This window comes from Xenopus laevis, chromosome 5S, assembly GCF_017654675.1.
Source record: "Xenopus laevis strain J_2021 chromosome 5S, Xenopus_laevis_v10.1, whole genome shotgun sequence".
Lineage (NCBI taxonomy): Eukaryota > Metazoa > Chordata > Amphibia > Anura > Pipidae > Xenopus > Xenopus laevis.
In genome coordinates this window covers 116,675,722-116,701,456 of record NC_054380.1, presented here as the reverse complement: position 1 = coordinate 116,701,456, position 25,735 = coordinate 116,675,722, and the positions used below count along the sequence as shown (strand labels likewise).

The window sequence follows — 25,735 nt, the reverse complement described above, 5'->3', positions numbered from 1 at the left end:
GGCCGAACCGAATCTGAATCCTAATTTGCATATGTATATGCAAATTAGGGGCGGAGAGGGAAATCGCATGACTTTTTGTCACAAAACAAGGAAGTAAAAAATGTTTCCCCTACCCACTTTTAATTTGCATATGCAGATTCGGTCCGGTATTTGGCCGAATCCTTTGTGAAGGATTCGGGGGTTCGGCCGAATCCAAAATAGTGGATTCGGTGCTTCCCTAGTATAAAGTTTATTGTTCCTTTCTCTGGTGTTTCAGTCTGGCAGCTCAGTGATCCAGGTGCATTTAAACTGTTAAAATTTGCTGCATTTAGTTGATACAATTAGTTGATACATTTCACAGCAGCATCTGTGGAATATTGGCAACTATTGAATTCTAACAGCTGCCTTAAATGAAACTCTGGAATTCACAGATAAGAAATACATAACTAAATGTATCAATTTAGAACCGTTAGAGTCGGCGACCCCCCCCCCCCAGCTGCTTTAGGAGGCGAAAAATGAAACTTTAATAATATTAGATAAATGGTCACTAAAAGAAAATAGAAAGTAATTGGAAAAAGTGTTTATTTTTGGTGATCTATCTGAAATCAACTGAACTGAAAAAGCGTTTGAAGGTGAACAACCCCTTCTACCACAATTGCTTTTAAGATGTAAGGAAGTGAAAGCAGTGGTAAACGGTTTTCTATTACATAGTTTCATTGGGTGTAAAAAAGACCAGTCCATCAAGTTCGACCTTTTTTGCAGGGGGCTTTACTGTACTATTAGTCACACTGAATAATATTAGATAAAGTTAAAGTTTTGAATTGGCATAATCACAGTTCTGACTAAGTCCCAACTGAGATGATGCGTCCGTTTTTATACAAAAACCAAACATACTGACGGTGAATGTACATATGGGGCCCTGCTTATTTAAAATCTACACTGTAGACACAACTAACCCAGTGTTTTTCTTCATAGATTGTAATGGGTAGGGAAAGTTTGACAAATGTGTAAAAGTAGGTACCGTTGTCATTCTGCACCGCTTATACCTCGCTAACCATACCTAATTAATGCTCCTTTACTACCCCTCTAAATTACAAACTTCTACAGTGGTCTGGAGAAAGTGTAGCACAAATGGATGAACTGGTTGAATGCAGTAATGGGAGTAGTTTAGGGAGGGGTAAGATAACAAACTACTAAAATGAAAATAAATACAAATGGCTGTGTACGTAAGTTATTAATTTTGTATTGGTTCTATTTCTCTTTAGCTTCTAGCTCTGTAGCAGGTGCAGTTGGGATGACTACCTCTGGGGAGAGTGAGAGCGATGACTCTGAAATGGGACGTCTTCAAGGTACAAATTCATCTTTGTAAACGTACCTTCTTAAAAAAATATTTGCTTCATAATGAATAATTTATTTGCTCAGTCAGGTAGTACAGTAGAACAGACAATAAACATATTTGCATACTTGAGTCTGTTTCTAAGCCTTTAACAGTTTGACAGTTTGTACCCCCAAGTTTTTCACTGTAAGAGCATTCTTACGCAAGTCCTGTGTTGGACAAGGGAAGTCCACTGCCAATTTTAATGTATCCCCCAGTGAAATCACTAACTTTTTTTCCCCAAGACGGTGCACCCTCTCAGAAACTACAGCCAGTGCCGTCTGTCTTAAGCAATGACATCTTGCCCTTCCTTCACAGGTATCTCTTGCTTTTAAAGGGACTTATGATGTGCAGTACAGTAACATTTCCTTTATAATGCTGCTCATGCAAAGTCTAAGCATCTAGTTTGTTGCAAGTAATACCTGAAAAGAAAGGGTAAGATGGTGAAGGGACAGACCTGTGCATAATTTGTGTCGAAAAGTCTAAACGTGCCGAACCATAATTTACAAACAGTCTGTACCTATATAACTGGCGGAGGCTGGCAATCACAAGTATTTAAATAAGTCAGTGTGAAGTGGGATGTTTAATTCTGAGCAGTGTAGTCTGAATGCTTCCGTTCATCATTTAGAATGCTCAAGTAAAGACCCTGCCCGTACACAGGAACAATAGCAAGTTTGATCTTTTTGTGTTTCCAACTTTACACTGATTAATGAAACACTTTTAGGGAAACCAAGCAACAGAAATATTATTCACACATTCTCCTTTGGAATGACTTCATCCAGTCATTGAATGTCAGTGTTAATTAATCTTTCCTGTATTCTTATTTAGTATGCTATACCCATTATGTATTAAAGATACAGTATACAGGTTGGTTATGAACTGTGAAAACGTTGTTTTACCTTATTTGCTCTTTATTTAAATTTCTTACCATAATTAAATTGAGGTACTCCCATACCAGAGAGGCACTGCATAAAAAATTTGCTCTTAGGAGAAGCATCATGACCATGATATTTTCTGGTATTGTAGTACTATTTAAATATCAAATTCATGCAACTTTTTTTCCTGCATCACGCAGCTCTTCTGGAGGCCCGAGGTCTTCCTCCCCACCTCTTTGGACCCCTTGGACCTAGGATGTCCCAGCTCTTCCATCGGACTATTGGAAGTGGGGCTAGTAAGTATTAATTACTTTAGTTTCATCTCTCACTAGTGTGTGAATAAATAACTGTAGTGAATGGACATTCTAATACTGTTCTACTATAATATGCAGGAATGGAAAGATTTTTATAGTGACGTATATTGTTAGACATTTCTGTTTTTTTTTTTTTTTATATAGGTTTTGAATTATTTGGTGCCACCTTCTGCCTCTTTCCAACTTTCAAATGGGGGCAAAAAACCTGTTCCTCTGTGAGGCTATAGTTTCATTGTTACTGTTACTTTTTATTACTTACCTTTCTTATCAGGCCATCTCCTATTAACTTGGACCCTAGCAACCAGATGGCTACTAAAATTTCACTTCGGAGAAGACCAACTTAAAAAACTGATTAAAAAAAAACATAACTAATTAAAAAGATTAATTGTAAATTGACTCAGAATATCATTCTACATTGTGCTAAAAGTTAATTTCAGTTGAACAACACCTTTAATTTGCGGGTTCCAATTTTTTGCCCTTCTGTCTTTGTGCCAGCCAGCTGCAATTTGTCTCGGTTAATCCTTTTTTACAGCACACTAAGTTTTCATATGAATTTCAAAAAGGACATTTAGATATGACTGATATATTATGAGATTTTTGCAGGCAGCTCACATTAGTAATATGATGATTATGGCATTTATAACTGCCAAATGTATGGATTTGCATTGAGGTCATAAATAGGTGCTTGTACTGTGTGTATTACTTGTTTGTATGCTCTTCTGTAGGCTCCAAGGCACAGCAACTGCTGCAGGGTCTCCAAGCAACAGATGAGAGCCAGCAGCTCCAGGCAGTCATTGAGATGTGCCAGTTACTGGTGATGGGAAATGAAGAGACGTTGGGTGGGTTCCCAGTGAAAAGTGTTGTCCCAGCACTGGTAAGAGAAAGGGTAGTGGCCATTTCATCATATTGCTGTGAAAAACGGGCACTAAATATTATGAAGTGCTGTACTTTAGGGCAGAGATACATGGTCAGATTCGGGAAGATTAGTCGCCCGGCGACAAATCTCCTCTTCTTCGAGGCGACTAATCTCCCCCAACTGGGTGTAGGAAGTATGTCTACTTTGTGTTGAAGGGTGAAATTTAGAGAATAGGTATTTACTGCTTTAAGGTACCTTAAAGTAGTACCGTGGCCAAATGTTGGACCTCAAAGAGACTTGAACCAAACCAAACAACTCAGCCCTAGTCCTTTCACAGAAAAGTGACAGGCCTTCTTTGAAAGGACTTTTACAGACCTTACTGCCATGTATCTGGGCACATCTATAAGGATATATGCCTTTTTACCAGTGAGAAATGGTAATGGTCACATTTTATTGAAACAACTTCGACCAAACTCCCATCCCCAATTTTCCTTATTCAGTAATACAATCACTCAACAAAGTTGGTGTGGGAAAAGACTCGATAATATTGTGAAAAAATATAAATCGTAAGAATTTTTTCCATTTTGACTCCCGAAAATGGTGGATTTTTCAGACTATCGTTTGAAAATCACATATTATTAGGATTATAGTAAGAAACCCAGAGCAGATCGTGATATCTGCCATTGACTTCTACATGAGCTTGGCAGGTTCGAGATGAAGTATTTTCAGACTTTTAGCAGCATTGGGGGTTTAATAAAAAATTTGAGGGTTTTTGTCTCCACGAAAAATGTGTTTTCCCTTTTAAAAACCCCAACCAGAAAGATTCAGGTTTTCGTAAATAACCCCCTTAATGTTTGCTCATGCAGAATATGATGCAAATACAGAATTTGTTTTTCACATGGCAATTCCTGGAAAACAATATGGGTTTTGGCCAAATCTGTAAATAATTCATGCATTTATTTTGTTTCCTGTAAGAAAAAAAATATCTTTGTTTTAACCCCATTGGTGCAATTTGCAAACTTTCTAAAATGAGCCGATTCACTTGTTGTGCTAAACCCAGTGATTCTTGTTTTTCTTCAGATAACACTGCTGCAGATGGAGCACAATTTTGATATTGTAAGTATTAATGGTATATGACATTTAAATTAAATAATTTAAGCAGTTTTTGGCCTCTTTCATTTTTTTAGGTGAAATTATTATCACTGTTGTTTCTTATTACTGTTGTTTCGCAAGATACAGGTTACAAATACAGTGAAAGATAGGTAACATAAAAATAGTAGTAGAAATGGTTTGGAGAGATGGCTGGGCTAATTATATGGCTGGGAGGACCAGAAGTCAGATCCTGAGGCTACAGGACTGAACCAGTGATCAACCTTGTAGCAGTATTACATGTATAAGCTTGACTGGTAAAATTGGTGATACTCATTTTGATGTACTGGTTTAAAAATGTCATTGCTGTTGCAGAAATATGGTTAAAGGGGTGGTTCACCTTTAAGTTAACTTTTATTATGTTAGAATGGCTAATTCTAAGCAACTTTTCAATTGGTCTTCTTTATTTATTTAATCCCCAATCATACGCCCATAAGTATCCCAATATGAATAAATATTATCTTTTATCTTACATCTTTATGTTTTGAATATTTATCATATTGGGATACTTATGGACATATGATTGGGGATTAAGTCCCAATTTTTGTCTATATATTGTAAACTAGTGTGTTTATGTACAGTACACCCCAATTCACATAGCCCTTGCTTATTACAATTATTGATATACTTTGCTTGATGCATATTTGGTGGTTCTTCTTTATATATGTTTTATAGTTTTTGAATTATTTGCATTCTTCAAATGGGGGTCACTGACCCCATCTGAAAACAGAAATGCTTTTGAAATCTACAAATCTATTGTTATTGCTATATTTTATTCAGGTCCTCTCCTATTCATATTCCAGTCTTTTATTTGAATCAATGCATGGTTGCTAGGGTAATTTGGACCCTAACAACCACATTGCTGACTGCACACTGGAGAGCTGCTAAATAACTCAAAAACCACAAAAAAAAAAAAAAAATGAAAACCAATTGTAAATTGTTTCAAAATAGCGTTCTTTACATCCTACAAAATGTTAACTCAAAGGTAAACAATCTCTTAAATTAGTTGCTTGACTGTGTGCTAGCCTACAGAGAATCTTATTTGAATCTTAAGAAAAAGATCCAGCTCCTAATGCAAACAGAGAAGCTCCAAGGGGAAGTCTTAATTTGTGTCTTAAATTTCACACTAGACTTTGTTTAGGACCCAGCAATAATTGATACCATATTTGCTCTCAAAGTCCCTTCCATATGATATGCATGTCATAATGTCATTTAACAACAGATGAACCATGCATGTCGAGCCTTAACCTACATGATGGAAGCACTTCCTCGCTCCTCGGCAGTAGTTGTTGATGCCATCCCTGTGTTTTTGGAGAAGGTAAGAAGCTTGGACTCTGGGGTCTTACAGAGAGCTTAGTAATGGAGGTACTAACCAGTTTACAATTCTTCTAGTTGCAAGTCATTCAGTGCATTGATGTGGCTGAACAGGCTCTCACTGCCCTTGAAATGTTATCACGGAGGCACAGCAAAGCAATTTTGCAGGCTGTAAGTACCACACATCCCACCTTCCTATAATAAATGTATATTCCATATTACTTTTTTTTTCCTTCCATTTATTTATTTATTTTTTTGCATTGAGCCAAACATCAGCGGAGTGATGATCCAGCATGGTATCTTCTGCTGTAAAAGAATAGCTAAAAACCAAGGGGATATAAGTAATTGTGTAGGTTTAATTAGGTATTGTGCTAATGAGAGCTTTAAAGACAACATTTTTTAAAGGGTAAATGTACTCAAGATTTTCAGTATAATTTGTACAGGGCTAGACATACTGTGATTGTTTTCTATTCTGTTTATGTTAGGGATGCACTGAATTCACTATTTTGGATTAGGCCCCGAATCCTTTGCCATAGATTTGGCCAAATACCGAACCGAGTCCGAATATGCTAATTGTGATGCGGTTTGCCTGTGCAGAAGGATTCAGCCGAATCCTGCTGAAAAAGGCAGAATCCTGGATTCGGTGCATCCCTGTTTTATGTACAATCCCTAAGTAAACTGTAAAGTTATTAGTCATAACACATTTCCAAATAATTGTATGTACATGACCTATACCTTTCTTTTCTTCTAATTCCCTAATAATCATGAGAAGATTATGTATTGCAGTGAATTTCTTTTTCTAACACAATCTGTTTACATAGGGAGGACTTGCCGATTGCCTCTTGTACCTGGAATTCTTCAGCATCAACGCACAGAGGAATGCTTTAGCCATAGCAGCTAACTGTTGCCAGAGTATCAGCCCAGACGAGTTTCACTTTGTTGCAGATTCTTTACCATTGCTAACCCAGAGGTTAACACATCAGGTGAGTCTGTTTTTATAACAATGATAATGTATTTACAAATTAGATACACAAAACCACGACTAGAACATGGGGAAACAGTGATTTATGTAAAGCTTTTGACTGGTTGCTAAGAATCCTGTATTAATACTTATAGTATTAAACTTTTTGACAAGCTCTGCTTCTTTTTTCTGCACAGGATAAGAAATCTGTGGAGAGCACTTGCCTCTGTTTCGCACGATTGGTAGACAACTTTCAGCATGAAGAGGTAATGTCTTGGTGTAAATGGCTCCTTCTAAGTCATATGACGTTTTCCCTATTTAAACAAATTTTAAATCTGTAATGTTATCTGTCTTTGGCATAAACTAGTAGTGACTGTTACCTACACTCTGAAATAAAAATATACATTTTTGATTACTGCCCTTCCCATCAATGGCAGAATGGCACTTTGGAAGATGTGATTAAGGGGGCTTTAAAGGACGAGTAAAGCCTACATTTTCCTACCATGTATATAAGTTGGGCATATCTTCCCCACTGAAGCCACACCATTTGTACTGCATATACCCCCTCCATTTGTTGGCGCCATCACTTTTTTCTTAAACGAATAGCAGCTTTCACCTGGAGGCCATTTTCCCTCTAACACATCATCAGTAACATTGACATGTGCAAACAGGAGAAGTATGCTGTAAGGTTCATGCAATGGAGAATGCAGGTTACAAAGGCACAATATACTTTAACAAAAAGTTCTGCTGGGGTTGGTTGAGCACTGTGATTGTTAAGCTGAGCTCAGGAGAGGTGGTTAGGGGAAAAAATGGGATCAGACAGCTAGTGCAGAGTTTCTATGGGAACCAGCAATGCTATCTCTTCATTGGCTGTTAGACTGGTGGGTGTGTTTCGTAATCTGAGCTGAGAAGAACTGAACATGCTCAATTCCTGAGGAGTGGGCAGAGTGGGTTAGAGGAGTAGACAGATTTCTAAGTGATTAAGGGGATGCTGCAGTCTTACTGTTAAACTTTTAACAACCAGAGTGGCAGTTCTCTAAAGAATTCAAAGAGGCTGTTCACCGATTAGATTTTTTGTGGAGGGGGTTTACATGTCCTTTAACTGCTTGTATAGGTTATCGGTAGCATTTTTCTATGTAATCTGTATGTTTAGAATATATATATATATATATATATATATATATATATATATATATATATATATATATATATATATATATATATATATATATACATACATATATACATATATACATTTATTGTAAAGCAATCCCTTTCTTTTAGCTTTGTGTAAAATTATTTGTTACACAATTCATTGTTCTTATCTGCATACAGAACCTACTGCAACAAGTGGCTTCTCGGGACCTGCTTACCAACATTCAGCAGCTTCTTGTCGTGACACCCCCCATTCTGAGCTCTGGCATGTTTATTATGGTGGTCCGCATGTTCTCTTTAATGTGTTCCAACTGCCCCACGCTGGCCGTGCAGCTCATGAAGCAGAGTAAGCAATTTTTCCCCACTCTGCAATAGGATTGTATATTGATATGAGATTTGAAGAAGCATTTTGTGAAAGTAGATTCCTTTAAGAGGGACTTTGACTAATAGAATCTTCATTGCATGTTTTCTTCCATCTGATTTAGTATTTATTATTAACAATTTGGTTATTTTAGACATTGCTGAGACTCTGCACTTCCTCCTTTGTGGGGCTTCAAATGGTAGTTGCCTGGAGCAAATTGACCTGGTCCCAAGAAGTCCTCAGGAGCTATATGAACTGACCTCACTTATATGGTACGTTGATAAGCTATTTGTTTCTTTCACAGGCCTTCAACAGTAAAGTTTATGTACCTAAATTATTCTGTAAGCATGCACAATAAAATGCGTTTTTACATATTCTTGCGTATGTAAGGTGGGGTGTGTTACTCAGGGCCGCCATCAGGGGTGGACAGGGGGTACAAGTGTACCGGGCCAGGCCTGAAGGGGGGCCCGGCAGAGCCGGGTCCCCCCTTGACAGCACCGAAGCCGTGCCACCTACTTCCGAAGTCTCGAACAGCCGAAATGCGGAAGTGCAGAAAAAGCCGAAGCCACTAAAATAGCTGAAGTCCCAAAGCAGTGAAAAGACCCAAAGTCACGTCAACAGCCGAAATTTAAGTTCTGAAGCGCCGAAAAGACCTGAGGTTATAGAAACAGACGAAAAATGAAGTCCTTAAGTGGCGAAAAGACCCGAAATCACGAAAGGAGACGAAGATGTAGTCCTGAAGCCACAAGTTCAATCCCCTGGCCACCAATGTATTATTTTAATACTCTATAGGCCCCTGCCACCATTTTTTTTATTTAACTTGTAAGGGGGGCCCTGGTGCCAATGCTTTTTTTAAAAAAAACTTTTATGGGGGGCCCTGGTGCCAATATTTTTTTTTTTTAACTTATAGGGGTGGCCTAGTCCCCAATAGCTTTTTATAACTTGTGTGTGGGTTACCTTTTTTTAGCGCTGATGTCTGTGTGGTCTTTTAACTGTAATGTGGAGTGGGCAGGATCTGTGGTGGGGCTTGGGGGACGGGGTGGGCAGGCTCTGAAAATTTTGTTGTACGGGGCCCCATGATTTCTAACAGCGGCCCTGGTGTGACTGCTTGAGCTATTGGATTAACTGTTCAACCATTTCCTTTCACTGTTTCAGTGAGCTGATGCCTTGCTTACCAAAAGAAGGAATATTTGCTGTTGATACAATGATAAAGAAGGGCAATGCCCAAAACACAGATGGAGCGATATGGCAATGGAGGGATGACCGTGGACTCTGGCACCCATACAGCAGGATCGACAGCAGGATCATCGAGGTAAAAGTTTACTCATACAGCTAGTAAATTCTGAGTAAGTGTTACATGCATTACCTGTTACTATCATTTTCACACACAGTAAAAAAATATATATATATTTTTTTTAATTAAACCAAAAATATTAACTGGCGATACCATAGTACATTTAACCAGTACATTTAACCGTATGTGGATGAAAAGTACAGTTATTGCAAACCTGCTGGTTTTCTTTCCAATTTTACACCTGTATGGGGAAATGTTGGAGCATATAATATTTCACGTACAGGAAACTTGTTTTAACCCTGTACTTATGACATATGTGTGCGATATGTAAATATTTAATGTTTTGTAAAGTGCATATGGGATGTGTGTGCTGGGGACCACTGTATTTTGGAAGTATGTAATTCAACATAGACTACAATTAGATTACCTCTTGTTATTTAGTCTATAGTAAGTTGCAATAATTTCTCACTTAATTTTGCTGGTTGACCGTTATTGCGGTATAAGTGTATGTAAATAGGGTTGTCAGTTGCATTTATATACCGCTTTATTTAATTTTTTTGTTTGTTGGAAGCTGCCTTATGTTAGTAACTGTTTAGATAAATAGCATTTGCTTATACTTGACATTTAGGCGATGTGTTGTCCTCTGTGGGGTTTTTTTTTTTTTTGCATGTTGCAGGCTCCAGTTAGGGTTGTTTAAAAGAAAAAAATATCTCTGCCTTGCACCAGTGCATTAAACCATAGCAACCACTATACTAATCAAATCTAATTGCTGATCTTTTGATATGAGAAAAATAACAGTGCAACTAAGCATCATCACCTCATGTCTCTGCTCAACATCTTTTTTTGTGCATCCTAAAATTACCCCAGCATAATGGGAAATATGTTTGCTTGCAGAATATTCCATTTAGCATCCTAGAACGCAAACATGCATTTAATACTCCCTATGACCAGATTGCATATAAGGAGGACCTTAAAGGTAGCTAAAAGGGCCCCTTTGAACCACATTTAATGATTCTCCATCTACTGTTCCCTTGATCTGTAACTGAGCTAAGACTGCAGAGCAGCGCATCAGGTCTGGTGGCTGTCATATCTGGCTCTGTCATGTCCAGTGTGCAGGCTCCTGGAGTTGATACTAGCTGGAAGGGGCAGCTTTAAAATTGTCAAATGTGGATTCCATTTTTCTTCAAAGGTAGCACCACAGGTGGTAGTGCTGTCCTAATTGCTGGCCATGACTTTTAAAGGAAAAGGAAAGCCACCGAAGCAGTTTATTGCCAATAGATTAGCCACAATAGTGCAAGCTATAATAACACTATATTTATTCTGCAGAATGCTTTACCATACCTGAGTCAACAGCTTTAGAAGCTCTGTTTTTTTTTTAGTATAGCAGCTGCCATATTAGTTTGGCCTGATATCACTTCCTGCCTGCCTGGAAAGGGAGGGGAGAGAGGAGCAAACTGAGCATGCCCAAGCCCTGGAGGTTTAAGCTGAAAACAGGAAGTCTGATAAAGAAGCCCAAGTGTACACAATAGAAGGAAAGAAATGTGTTTCTTTTGACTGAGAACTCCGAGCAACATTATTACTTTGAGGGTTTACTGGTATATTTATATAGACTTTTCTGATAAAGCTTACTTCATTTTAGCCTTTCCTTCTCCTTTAAATAAAGTCAAGTTTGGGGGATAAAGGTATAGGCACTGGCCTAGCCACACGCCAGCAATAAATCTAATAAGCAAAAAGAGAGGCAATACATTATTTTGCTGCAAACAGTGTGTACCCAAATTTATTCCATGGTGCTGTAGACACTTTACAAAGATCAAACATTTCGGGACCACATGGCCCTTCGTCTTCTCCTTTAAACATCCTTCCTGGATTACTTTCATTGTGTTAATTTGCTAGTGCTGTTTTAAATAGTATTATCTGTTTTTATTTATTACTATTTTAAGTCACTATCCTTTATTACTCTACGTTATTTATAGAACGTAACTAATTAGTGACCTCTTTCTTGCCCTACCCTTTTAACCCTTTCCCATCAGCCTTTAAGCTAAAGTCGGCATGTTATATTTTGTTTATTTGCCCCACTCCTGTAGCTGATGGCGACTAGTCATTTGCTTTCATTATTGATCAAAGCCAATTGCTGATCGGAGGCTATGTTTTCCTTGAATTATGTAACTGTGCATCATAACTTAGTAAGCCTGACATTTGAGTAATCCTGGTTACACTTATGTGTTGAACAAAGTCCTATTTCTCTCGTTAAGTCCCCAGTATACAGAATATCTTGAAAAGGCTGTTTTTTGGGTTTTTTTTTTTCAGTTTATAAACACACCTTTATGATAAGCTACAAAAACTGTTTGTCTTTCCAGTTTTTTGGCGACCCAGAGAGGACAAAACACAGTCTAACATTCTGTGTGACAAAGTCTTGTGTTTCTATTCAAGGATTATCTCTCTGTTTTATATCTGTGTTCTCAGGCAGCCCATCAGGTTGGTGAGGATGAGATAAGTTTGTCTACACTGGGGCGTGTTTATACTATTGATTTTAATTCTATGCAGCAAATCAACGAGGATACCGGAACTGCACGCGCCATTCAAAGAAAGCCTAACCCTGTAGCCAATGCTAACACTAGTAAGTATCTCATCAGCAATTGTCATTTAAAAATATGAAAAAAAAACTACAGAACACTCCCCTATATATCAGATTTTTTTTTTTATTTTACAGTTTCGCAATGTTTTCAGTTTAGTTTTAAGTGGATTTTTCTATGTTATTGTGATATGTACAGTGGATGATTAAAGGGATTTTGTAAATTTTTAGCATGTATTTTTTATTTCTAAATTACACTGTTTACACTGCAAATAATTCACTCTACAATATACAATTTAATTCCTGAACCAGCAATTTTTTTTTTTTAGTTGTAATATTGGTGTGTAGGCAGCCATCTCAGGTAATTTTGCCTGGTCATGTGATTTCAGAAAGAGCCAGCACTTTAGGATGGAACTGCTTTCTGGCAGGCTGTTGTTTCTCCTACTCGATGTAACTGAATGTGTCGCAGTGGGACCTGGATTTTACTATTGAGTATTGTTCTTAAATCTACCAGGCAGCTGTTATCTTGTGTAAGGGAGCTGCTATCTGGTTACCTTCCCATTGGGAGGGGTTGATATCACTCCAACTTGCAGTAAAGAGTGACTAAAGTTTATCAGAGCACAAGTCACATGACTGGTGGTAGCTGGGAAACTGACAATATGTCTAGCCCCATGTCAGAATTCTAAATTAAATATAAAATAAAATCTGTTTGCTCAGATTTCAGTGTAGAAGTCTGCGCTATTAACTGATGCATTTTGAAAAAAAAAATTCCCATGACAGTATCCCATTAATTATTACTATACTAAGCTTTGATCAATCACAAACTTATTAAAATGTATATTCTGTAATACTGGACATTCACTTAAGGATCTTCTTGTAGGGCGAGGTCATCATATAGCCGATTTTAACCTAATTTGGCCAGCAACATGCCTGGCCAAATAGGGATTAACCAGTTGTTTGGCCGATGAGACAATGATCAGATCATAATGGGGGGATGAGGACAACATGGACACTCTGATATGCTCCTTGCAAATATATAAATCCTGCCCAATAGATATCTGGTTGATTTTCAGCCAGATATCCATCAGCAGATACAGCCCAATAAGCTGTCGATTGCATTTATTGGTATGTTTCTATTTGCAAATTATTGCTTGTAAATAAGTCAAATGCCCTATAAGAAAAGTATGTGGTTTTTTAAATATATGTTTACTCTATACAAATACTCTTATGGCCTCCAATGTGTATCTACCTTAAACATTCAATTAAAATTCCTCTCTCTCCAAATTTTGCAGCTGGACATTCTGAGCTTAAAAGAGATGACGCCAGAGCACAGCTGATGAAAGAGGACCCTGAGCTGGCTAAGTCTTTCATTAAGACCTTGTTTGGAGTGCTTTATGAAGTGTACAGCTCTTCTGCAGGACCTGCTGTTAGACACAAGTGCCTTAGAGCAATCCTTAGGATCATTTACTTTGCAGATGCTGAGCTTCTGAAAGATGTTCTAAAGAACCATGCAGTATCCAGGTAGGGTTTTCGGCGTTATGAGCAAAATGTGTGGTTTGTGATGACTTGTTTTTCTCCCTAACTTGCATCATGTACTACGTTTTGGTGCATTTGCTTTGAGCCAACTTGTTGCAGGATGACAGGTAGAATTAACTGTAGACTTAATAACACTGGCTGGGCATATCACAGCACCCACACGTGTATAAACCTATCATCTTTTTGTCTTACCTTTCTGTCTTTTACAAGGTACAAGAAAACTAAAAATGGGTAGAATTGATTTTCTCTTACATCAGAGGGGGACACAGGAACTATGGGGTAAAGGGCTCCTCCCACCAGAAGGTAGGACACTGCAGTGATGTCAGAATTGTGACTCCTCCCTCTCTCATTTACCCCTTGCATGTTGCCTGACAGGCTCAGTTTTTTCAGTGTCCTCATCACAGGAGGTTCAGGACTGGCCTCTAGAGAGGCCCTATGCAAGTACTTAACTTCGGTCAGTGAACAGCACTGGTAAGACTTGAGTCAGCAGCTTGTCTGTACTCACTGTGTAAGCACCCTTCGCGGCACCTCCCCTCTGCACAGTACCTTCGGGCACCTTAAGGCTATAGACTTCAGGTAAGTCTACACAAGCAGAGGCGGGCTGTCCCTAGCCGGACCAGAGAGACAGTTGCTGTGCACGAGTTGTCTCCCTGAGGCTTACCAGCACATTCCAAGTAATTCCCTACCTTCAGCCGTGCAGCACGTACCAGGCCCAGCTATCGCGTTACTGTGACGTCACCTCCTTCGCGCCCAGCATATAGAATACGATAAGTGCCTTCTCAGTGTGCGACAGTTCTAGGACGCACCACTCTCGACTCCAAGCAGCTCGACCCAGCTCATACCAGCGTTGTCACTACAGCGGTGTTCTAGCTGGCGGCCCTTCCTCTCACCTAGGGTACAGGTACATGTGGCGACGTATAGCTTCCACAAGCATGGCTGAAGGGGGGGGGATTATTTACCAAAGGATGGAAGTCTCCCCAAGTAGTTACATTCCTGGCCTGCTCAAGGTGCTTATGCAAATTTGAGGAGGGTCAAATTAGCCCGCTATGCCCTGAATGTAGCCCATGCCTCACACAGGTTTCAGAGCCCCCTGAGCCCTTTTCAGCAGGTGCTTCTGACTCTGCTACTGCAAGCTCTTCACATGCAGGGCCACAAAATTCAAAGGCCTCCTCTGGTGCAACAGCCTGGGCTGTTTCCCTGTCACAATCATTGTCAGGCCTACAGTGCATTCCTCAACTGGTTATGTCAATTGATAAGATGCTAGGCAAATTGTCAGAAACTTCAGCACCACCAGAGCAAGAGGGACACTAGTAGAAGAAATACGGCCCTTAGGGTCCTTGCTTCTAGCCCATCCTTATCTGAGGATGAAGCGAGTGAGGGGAAAGTTTTTTCATCCCAATCTGATTTAGAGGGGGAGGACAGTTCTCCTGATTCCTCTTGCAACATAGATCATCTCATAAGAGCAGTTTTAGAGGTACTCCACATTGAGGAGCCAGACTCTGCCCCAGGGAAAGCCAAGAGCCTCTTTAAGAAAAGTCACAGGGCTTCTGCCATTTTTCCAGCTCACGAGCAAATGCAAGCTATTGTCCAAGATGAATGGCAGGCACCAGAGAAAAGGTTTCCAGTCACTAAACGTTTCATTAAGCAATATCCTTTTCCCAAAGAGTTTATTGAGAAATGAAGCATACCCCCTGTGGTAGACGCCCCAGTATCTAGACTTTCTAAAGCTTCTATTCTGCCGGTACCAGATTCTTCAGCATTCAAGGATCCGACAGATAAGAAATTAGAGGGGTTCCTCAAGGCAGCATTCTCTGCTTCAGGGTCCGCTCTCCTACCAATTCTAGCAGCAGCTTGGGTTAGCCGTAGAGGCCTGGTCCACGGCTCTTCTACAACAAACACAAGACGGCCCGGCGGCCGATCAATTTTCCCACCTAATATCTTACATCTCAGAGGCGAATGCCTTCGTAGGTGAAGCTATACTAGATGCAGCTAGACTGGCGGCAAGATCCTCCCCGCTTAAGCAGCTCGCAGGTCACTCTGGCTAAAGCTATGGTCTGCAGACCTTAGCTCCAAGAAGTCCCTCATGTTGATCCCCTTCAAGGGTTCCAAACTATTCTGGGAGGAGCTTGACAAAATTATTTCTCAGGCCAGAGGGAAGAGCAGTGTCCTGCCACAATACAAGCCTAAACCAACCTTCACTGCTAGAAAGGGTAACTCCTTTTGTACCTCCAGTTTTCGCAGGTACAAGAGTGGATCACGATCCTGATCTGCCAACACCTTCAGACAGGTTTCTCAACAAATGCAAGTCTTCCTGGCAAACCCAAAAATCTCAGCCAAAGCCTTCTGGAGATAAGACCACTTCCTCCTGACTACTGCACGACGGCGAATGCCCATAATCTTGGCAGCAGACTTAGGTTTTCCGCACAAACCTGGGCATGCCACACTGCCGACAACTGGATCCTAGAGACCATCTTGTCAGGTACCGGCTAGAATTCACAAGCCATTTTTTTCAAAGGCTTCCCTTGCAACAAGACAAAAAGATAGCCTTCTTATCAATTGTCCAGTCTCTGGAGGACTCAGGGGTCATAGTTTCAGTTCCTCCATCTCAACGTTTTCACGGGTTCTACTCGAACCTCTTCATAGTACCCAAGAAGGAGGGATTGTTTCGACCAATATTGGATCTCAAGCGGATGAACAAGTGGATTGTCTATCAGCGTTTCAAGATGGAATCCTTACGTCCGGTCATCCGAGCCATGGAACCAGGAGAATACCTAGCATCACTGGACATCAGTGATGCGTATCTCCATGTTCCCATAGACCCTCAACATCAATTCCTGAGGTTCGCATTTCAAAACAGGCACTTCCAGTTCGTGGCCCTACCCTTCGGCCTGATCTCTGCGCCACGTATCTTTACCAAGATCATGTCTGTCATGGCTGCCCCTCTCCGTGTCCGTGGAGTATCTATCACTCCAAACTTAGACAATCTGCTAATCAAAGCCGATCACAAGACTTGGCCAACCATCATCTCCAGATAACCATCCAACTTGGAATTTGGATGGATATTAAACTTCAAGAAGTCTTGCCTCAGGCCCAGGCAGCAGATGGCTTTCCTGGGTCTGCACTTCAACACTCTTCACAGAGGGTGGTATTACCACAAGAGAAACAGACCAAGCTTCGAACTGCCATACAACGTCTTCAGTCGATGCCCAAACCAATGGTACAACTTTGCATGAGAGTGCTGGGCCTTATGGTGTCCTCGATCGAGGCAGTTCCCTTCGCCCAGTTTCACCTCCGACTGCTGCAAGCAGCAATACTCAAGTGCTGGCTTCGGCTATCTCTCCACCAGCAAATTACTCTCCCTCTGAGCACCAAGAGATCACTCACCTGGTGGATGCAAACCCACCGACTGTCCCAGGGTCAGGTGTTTGTCGAACCGGAATAGATGAACGTAACGTCAGATGGCAGCCTACACGGCTGGGGGGCAACATTCCAAGGAAGATCAGTACACGGAACATGGTCGGCACTACTCCCGATCCGGTGCTCATACAGACAGACCATGCCACCGCCGTGGCCTATATCAATCAGCAGGGAGGAACAAGAAGCAAGGCAGCAAACAGAGAGGTAACCCCCATTCTAGCGTGGGCAGAAGACCATGTTCCACATCTGTCAGCGATTCACATCCTGGGGGTGTTAAACGTGGAGGCAGACTTCTTAAGCAGACACCGAGTAGATCTCCTTACATCTTCCCTCCTCTTCCCATGCTTCCTCGTGTACTCAAGAAAATTCGCAGAGAAGGCTACAAGCTCATAGTATCACACCATGCTGGCCCAGGAGGTCATGGTATTCAGACATACTAGCTCTCTCCCTGGAACCACCAGTCATGCTACCTCTCAGAGACGATCTTCTGAGTCAGGGTCCACTTCGGCACAGGAATCCCAAGCTCTTCGCATTAATGGGACGGCTCTTGAAGCCTCTATCCTAAAAGAAAAAGGGTTTTCAGATCAAGTCATACAGACCATGATAAGGGCTCGAAAACTTACTACCTCAAAAATCTATCATAGAACCTGGAATTGCTACTGGTCATGGTGTTCAGAGCACGACATTGATTTCAGAGACTATAACATTCCGGCAGTCCTCCACTTTCTACAGTTTGGGTACAATGTGGGTACTTTTCTACTGGGGGTTTCCCGACTGGCACCCCCCTTCCGACAACCAGTTCCTCCCTGGGACTTTAACTTTGTGCTCAATGCACTTCTAGAAGCCCCCTTTGAGCCAATGGACTCAGTGGATCTTCCGGCACTCACGTGGAAGACGGTTTTTCTAGTAGCAATTTCCTCCATTAGACTCATATCTGAAATCGGTGCACTGTCCTGCTCACCACCTCTCCTCATCTTCCAGGAAGACAGGGCTATCCTCCGCACTGCTCCCGGATTTCTTCCTAAGGTGGTCTCCTCATTCCACATCAATTCGGAAATAATTCTTCCATCATTCTGCAATCATCCACAGAATGAAAAGGAGGCCAAATTGCATAAACTTGACGTAGTTTGAGCGCTAAGGACCTATGTTACTCGCACAAAACCCTTCAGGAAGACGAACACCTTGTTCGTCTTTCCCACAGGTTCTTGAAAGGGAATGGCAGCAACCAAAACCAGGTTGGCCCGCTGGGTCAAAGAAGCAATTAGGCAGTCTTACCTGGCGCAAAAGAGGACGCCTCCCATTCGGCTACGTGCCCACTCTACCAGAGCATTGGGAGCCTCCTGGGCTCACCGCCACATGGCATCTGCTGATCAGGTCTGCCACCTGGGCTTCCTTACATATCTTCACAAAATTTTACCAATTCAATACTTACCTTTATGCGGACGGGCAGTAGGCCAAAAAATCCTCCAAGCGGTAGTTTCCAAATGAGTTCCTCCCTCGGTTTGGGGCACCTTTGGTATGTCCCCATAGTTCCTGTGTCCCCCTCCGACGTAAGAGAATGGAAGATTTATGAACCCACTGTTAAATCCTTTTCTCTCTAGTCGGAAGGGGGACACAGGACTTCCCTCCCGGAACTCCATTCTGTTCACAGTTCAGCCATTCTTGTGGATTATGTTTTCAGTTCACCGTTTCTGTTTCAGTTCTTTGTAAGCAACTGAGCCTGTCGAGCAACATGCAAGGGGTAAAGGAGAGAGGGAGGAGTCACAATTCTGTCATCACTGCAGTGTCCTACCTCCTGGTGGGAGGAGCCCTTTACCCTATAGTTCCTGTGTCTCCCTTCCGACTAGAGACAAAATGATTTAACGTGAGTACATAAATCTTCCTTTATAGTTATGTACTTTTCAGTTATTTTAACCTAAAAAGGTATATTGTATTAAAGATTTGTATTCATGTAGTTGCCTCTTATCATATTCAGCCTGTGATCAGGACTTCAAGCCCCTGTTTTGTTTTTTTTTACCCCCTCCATGTAATGGCTTGTTACTATAGAACAGTGATCCCCAACCGGTAGCTCGTGAGCAACATGATGCTCTCCAACCCCTTGGATGTTGCTTACAGTGTCCTCAAAGAAGGTGCTTATTTTTGAATTCCAAGCTTGGAAGTAGGGATGCACTGAATCCACTATTTTGGATTCGGCCGAACCTCCGAATCCTTCGGCTAAAGATTCAGCCGAATACAAACCCTAACTTGCATATGCAAATTAGGGGTGGGAAGGGGAACCCATTTTTACTTCCTTGTTTTCTGACAGGAAGTTACACGATTTCAGCCGAATACAAACCCTAATTTGCATATGCAGATTCGGTTTGGCTGGGCAGAAGGATTCGGCCGAATCCCGAACCGAATCCTGGATTCGGTGCATCCCTACTTGGAAGCAAGTTTTAGTTGCATAAAAACAAGTATAGTGCCAAGTAGAGCCTCCTGTAGGCTGCCAGTCCACAAATTAAGTAGAGAGGGGTGTATGTATGGATGCTGGGTTTTCATTTGGAGGGGTTGAACTTGATGGACTTTGTCTTTTTTCAACCCAATTTAACTATTTAACTATGTAACTATGTAACTATATGGGCTAAGAAATAGCCAATTACAGCATTTTTCATGCTGGTGTTGCTCCCCAACTCTTTACATTTGAATGTGGCTCATGGGTAAAAAAGGTTTTGGATCCCTGCTATGGAGAGTAGGATTAATTCTAGAAATCTTTAGATGTGCAGAAGCAGACTAAAGATTTGAATTCTGTGGGGAGGATAGAGCCACAAATAACTACAACTAAAACACAATTTCTGACAATTCTCAAGTACTGTGAGCCATGTGGGATGATTTTTTTCTTTGTTTATACATGTGTTTGCTTTCCCCCTTAAATTTGAAGTGTAGCTATCCATGACCATTTGAAATATTTTCTTCAGGCATCTTGATAAGAAGCATAGTGAACTTATCCGACACAATTTTGCACATTAATATGCAGTTTATAATTGTGCATTTAACTGCTATGAGTTTTTCATTAAAGAGAAAGAAAGTTTAAATGTGTCTATTTTTTGTAGTCATATTGCATCCATGCTGTCAAGTCAAGACCTCAAAATCGTAGTGGGAGCTCTTCAGATGGCTGAAATCTTAATGCAGAAGCTGCCTGATATTTTTAGTGTGTACTTCAGAAGGGAAGGTAATGTAAATTGGCAACATCTTCTTGTTTTCATTCATGATATCTTTTATACTACTGTTATATACATTTGTTTATGGGACATGGCCTTGTTTTCAAAATGCCTGTAGGTTACAGGAAGCATTTAGATATATTTAAGGTTTCCCCTGCCTCCTCTCAGCTGCTTAATGTAAGCCCAACATCTTTACGGTTGCAAGGGTCCAAGAATATATTATGCTCTGGAACAGACTACACTTAACATGAGTAACTAACTAATGAGTTCACTTGATATAATGAGACCTAACAAAAATGTACTGGATTGGTAGCAAACATTTGTACATGCTACCTCTTATACAATATTTGTTTTCCAGTCTGTTATATTTAGCAAATAGTAATTTTTTCATTAAAGGAACAGTAACACCAACAAAAAACACTCTTAAAAGTAATGAAAATGTAATATACACTTTCTTTGCACTGGTATAACGGGTGTGTTTGCTTTAATAATGCTATTGCAGTTTATATAAACAAGCTGCTGTGTAGACATGGGGGCAGCCATTCTGAAAAAGGAGAAAAGGCACAGGATACTAGGGATGCACCGAGTTCTGGATTTGACCTTTTTCAGCAGGACTCAGATTTGGCCGACTCCTTCTGTCCGGCCGAACCGAATCCTAATTTGCAAATGGGGGAGGGAAATCACATGACTTTTTGCAACAAAAAAATTTTCATATGCAAATTAGGATTCAGATCGTTATTCAGCTGAATCTTTTGCAAAGGATTCGGAGTTTGGCCGAATCCAAAATAGTGGATTTGTGCATCTCTACAGGATACACAGCAGATAACAGAAAAGCTCTGAAGAATCCCATTGTATAAAGCACAGCACTACTCTGTAGCCATGGGACCAGCCATTCGTGCCGATCTCACTGCTCCTCTTGCAGGTTGGCAGGTTTGGGTTGAGCTCTTCTGCCTGCTTTCCCCTCCCACGACCTAGACTGCCGAATTCTGGCTTCCTGTTTTATAGACTTATAGTTGTGTTTTTGAGGCAAACAATTTTACCAGTGCAAGGCACCAGTACATAATATTTGAATCACTTTAAAGGACGTCAACCCAAAAAAAAAATGTTTCGCTGATAAAAGGAAACCGAATTATAAGCAACTTTCCAATATGAATTTATTAAAAATGGCTAGTGCTCTAAAAGTTATTTGTACATGTAGTTGCTTTTGAAAGCAGCATTTGCTTAACTTCCATGTTGCAAAAGTCTGTTTCCCTTCAGCAAGTCAAGTCTGTTATCCATTGCTTTATGTTACATTGTTTAAAAAACCAGAGCCACAAGGGCAGAGAATATAAAGGGACAAACTGCTTTCAATAGCAATACATATACAAATAACTTAAAGGACCAGTAACATCAAAAAAAAAAAAAAAAATTTAAAAAATGCGTTGGTATACATAGAAAAAAAAACCACCAAAAAAAAAACCACCAAGACATTTTAAACTTTAAAATCGCAAAGCTTTTCTTAAGAAATAACTTACCGAAACTCCACTTCTGCTCCTCTTCAGAATAGGAAACACGGCAACGATCCATCATGTGGTGCTCAATTTCTCCTCCCTGGCTATCTCCTATAAGGAAGGCAGGAGAAATAGAGCACTGCACGATGGATCACCCGATTGCTTGTGCTCCTCTTCAGAAAGCAGAGTTTCGGTAAGTTTTTTTCTTAAATTTAAAGTTTAAATTGTCTTGGGTGTTTTGTTTTTTTGTTTTTTGATGTATACTAACAAATTTTTAAAAAACTGTTTAATGAATGTACACTGCAGAGTTGTTTAGCATTAGGTTTTCTTTTATTAGGGAAAAATAAAATATTTTTAGGGTTGACGTCCTTTATAACACTTTAAATTTTTTTGGAGTTACTGTTACTTTAATATTTGCAGAATGTATAAGATCAACAGAAAAAATGTGCACACTTTTGACTGCATGTGTTTGCATTGGGTAGTAGTTTGACTTTTTTGTATCTGTAATGTAGACATGATTTATTGCTAGATTGTGTTCTCGACAAATTTTTGTTTCCCCCCCCCCCAAAGTTTGTCGTTATGTTGTCTCATAAAACATTCTTCCTGTACAACTGATCATGTAAGTAAGTGTGTTAAAGCAAACTTTAAATGTGTTTTTTTGTTTTTTTTTAAGGTGTCATGCACCAGGTTAAAAATTTGGCTGAATCAGAAGCGCTTCTTACGAGCCCACCAAAAGTTTGCACAAACGGCTCTGGATCTCTAGGGAGCACAACAACCATAAGCACCGGAAGTGGCACTGCATCTGGGAATAGTGCTGCTGATTTGGGTTCCCCAAGCCTGCAGCATCGGGAAGACTCTCTGGATCTTAGCCCACCAGGGTAAGAGCATTTGCATTACTTAGGGATGCACCGAATCCACTATTTGGGATTCGAGCGCATCCCAGAATCCTTGGTGAAAGATTCAGCCAAATACCGAACCGAATCTGAATCCTAATTTGCGTATGCAAATGGAGCAGGAAAGGAAAAAGTGGAAAAAATTCTTCTTTTGTGACAAAAAGTCATTTGATTTCCCTACCTGCCACTAATTTACATATGCAAATTAGGATTTGGTTCAGCCAGGCACAAGGATTCGGCCAAATCCGAATCCTGCTGAAAAAGGCCGAATCCTGGATTCGGTGCATCCCTAGCATTACTGCAAGTATGTGTTTAATTTCATTTTTGGGAAAAAGTGTAACTGCTTGTTATGTATACATTTCAGCACTTTAAGTAGGCATCGCAAAAAGATATTTGGTCCTTTAGCCTCTGTGAAATAATTTGTTGCCAAGTACAGGCAGGGTTTGTTCTTAAGTTGAATTTGTATGTAAGTTGAAACATATACATTTACTTATTAAATGCAACTTAGACAGATGTTTGTATTAACATAGTATTTCTTTTTACTAGGGATGCATCGAATCCAGTTTTTTCAGCAGGATTCAGATTTGCCGAATCCTTCTGCCTAGCCAATCCAAATCCTAATTTGCATATGCAAATTAGGGACGGGCAGGAAAATGGTTTGACTGTCACAAAACAAGGAAGTAAAATGTTTTCCCCTTCCCACCCCTAACTTGCATTAATTTCGGATTTGGTTCCGTATTCGGCCGAATCTTTTACAAAGAACTGAGGATTTGGCCGGCCGAATTCAAAATAGTGGATTTGGTGCGTCCCTAATTTTTACCTTTCTGTGCTCTGCAGTAGACAACACATGCCAGAGGGGATTGGGGCAGGTTTACTAAAGCTAAATGCAAATAAAAGTCAAACAAACCACAGTATGTTACTGTAATAGCCCCCGTCTGTAAGTGTGAGTTGTATGTAAATCGGGTGTATGTAACTCGAGGACTCCCTGTATGTGGGTTTTTATGCATCATAGTACAGTCATGTTCTACAGATCCTCTGCTATACATAAACCCTACCTCTTGTGCTGCTTTAGCCGACTAAGTGATGTCCTGAAGAGGAAGCGGCTGCCGAAACGTGGGCCAAGGAGACCAAAGTATTCCCCGCCTAGGGATGAAGACAAAGTTGACAATCAAGGTACTATAAAATAGAATCCAAACACATTTCACAGAGTAAAGGCAGAAGTCGCAAAGATAATTAAAAACGTTAAACGAATTAATCTGTTATACTTTCTTCTCTTGGCTTTTATTTAGCTAAAAGCCCTACGACAACACAGTCTCCCAAATCTTCATTCCTAGCCAGCCTAAACCCTAAAACCTGGGGCAGATTAAGCACTCAGTCAAACAGCAACAACATCGAGCCAGCAAGGACAGCAGGTGTCAGCGGATTGGCCAGGGCAGCTTCCAAGGATACGATTTCTAACAACAGGTAGCATGATATGTTGCTTCTGTAATACTCCGTTTAGCAGCTTGTTGCTTTACATTACAAATCATTTTTTACTTCAAAGCAAGGGAAGGGGTATATTTAAACTACCGCCACTGCTTTTTTTAAATTCACCTTTTAAATATGATGGACATGCTAATTGATTCAGTACATCTAATTGTTTCCCTCTTATTTCGACTTGTCTTGCAATTTTACTTTATGCTTAGCCAATCTTGTCAGACCCACAGTTAAAGGGGTTCTTTACCTTTCAAAACTTTTTTTTTTTTTTTTTTTTTTTTTTTTAGTTCAGTTGTTTTCAGAATGATCACCAGAAATACTTTTTTTTTTTTTTCACTTATATTCCATTTTTTTTTTTTTTACTATTTTTCCATAATTGAGGTTTGTTCCTGTCTGCTTTTTGAGTCTGACAGCTCAGTAATCTAGGTGCAGATTCTGAACTGTTACAATTTGCTACATTAGTTAGTACATTTCTCAGCAGCATCTGTGGAATAAATACTATTACTATTCAATAACTGTTTTCACTTATTCATCAAACCACCAGTAAGACTGTGTTGAGTATATCTTTTCCCATACTTGGCGTACTAATAACTTATTATCCTTGCTTATTATAAACAGGTTGTGACTGACCTGCTTCTAAAACTTTCTTCTTTATTGCTTAGAGAAAGAATACGTGGCTGGATTAAAGAGCAAGCTCACAAATTTGTGGATAGATATTTCAGCTCAGAGAACATGGACGGCAGTAATCCTGCTCTTAATGTGCTGCAGCGACTCTGCAATGCCACAGAACAGCTCAACCTCCAGGTGCGGGGTTAGCAATTTAAGTGGATTTTTTCTGTGTGTGTGTGTGTGTGTGTGCGTGCGTGCGTGCGTGCGTGCGTATATATAGTGAATAAAGTACCCCCTCTTGTAAAATATAAGGATATTATAAGTTACCGAGGAGTTTCATGACCTGTATAAAAACACTCGGCCTTCGGCCTCGTGTTTTTATATGGTCATGAAACTCCTCGGTAACTTATAATATCCTTATATTTTACAAGAGGGGGTACTTTATTCACTATATATATATATATATATATATATATATATATATATATATATATATATATATATATATATATATATATATATATATATATATATATATATATATATATATATATATATAATTTTTTTTTTTTTTTTTTGCTTAAAGTCCTTTAAGTAAATAAATATATTATTGTGTATGAATGTGTGCCAAGCAAGTTTGTACAGTTATGGAATCTCTTAGCCAAGAATGCTTAGGACCTGGGATCTTCCAGATACTGGGTCCTTTGTAATATGGAGCTTCATGCTTTAAATCTACTTAAAAAAATTAAATCCACTTTAACAAGTTTCAGATAAAGAGCTTATTTTCATAGGGAATATTTTCCTTTAAATTAGTATCAATTTTTTTTTCATAATTTCCTATTTCTGCCTCTCTTCAGTTTTTCAGTACTAACACGAGCATACAAAAATTAGGGACGGTATAAATAGGCTCCT

The 25,735-nt window shown here is 39.9% G+C and overlaps 1 protein-coding gene across 9 annotated transcripts in view; it reads left to right on the top strand.

Annotated features, from left to right (window-relative positions):
• The window catches only part of trip12.S (thyroid hormone receptor interactor 12 S homeolog), an 84,773-nt gene that overhangs the window by 30,645 nt on the left and 28,393 nt on the right, over window positions 1-25,735 (top strand). For 6 of the 9 annotated variants that reach the window (XM_018264319.2, XM_018264326.2, XM_018264325.2 and 3 more), the window contains 18 exons: window positions 1,245-1,328; window positions 2,430-2,525; window positions 3,269-3,417; window positions 4,480-4,515; window positions 5,771-5,866; window positions 5,941-6,033; window positions 6,684-6,845; window positions 7,021-7,089; window positions 8,159-8,324; window positions 8,494-8,611; window positions 9,495-9,651; window positions 12,097-12,250; window positions 13,498-13,726; window positions 20,248-20,366; window positions 22,519-22,723; window positions 23,811-23,911; window positions 24,028-24,202; window positions 24,877-25,018. In XM_018264319.2, the coding sequence (XP_018119808.1) occupies window positions 1,245-1,328; window positions 2,430-2,525; window positions 3,269-3,417; window positions 4,480-4,515; window positions 5,771-5,866; window positions 5,941-6,033; window positions 6,684-6,845; window positions 7,021-7,089; window positions 8,159-8,324; window positions 8,494-8,611; window positions 9,495-9,651; window positions 12,097-12,250; window positions 13,498-13,726; window positions 20,248-20,366; window positions 22,519-22,723; window positions 23,811-23,911; window positions 24,028-24,202; window positions 24,877-25,018 (2,351 nt within the window). 9 annotated transcript variants of the gene reach the window in all.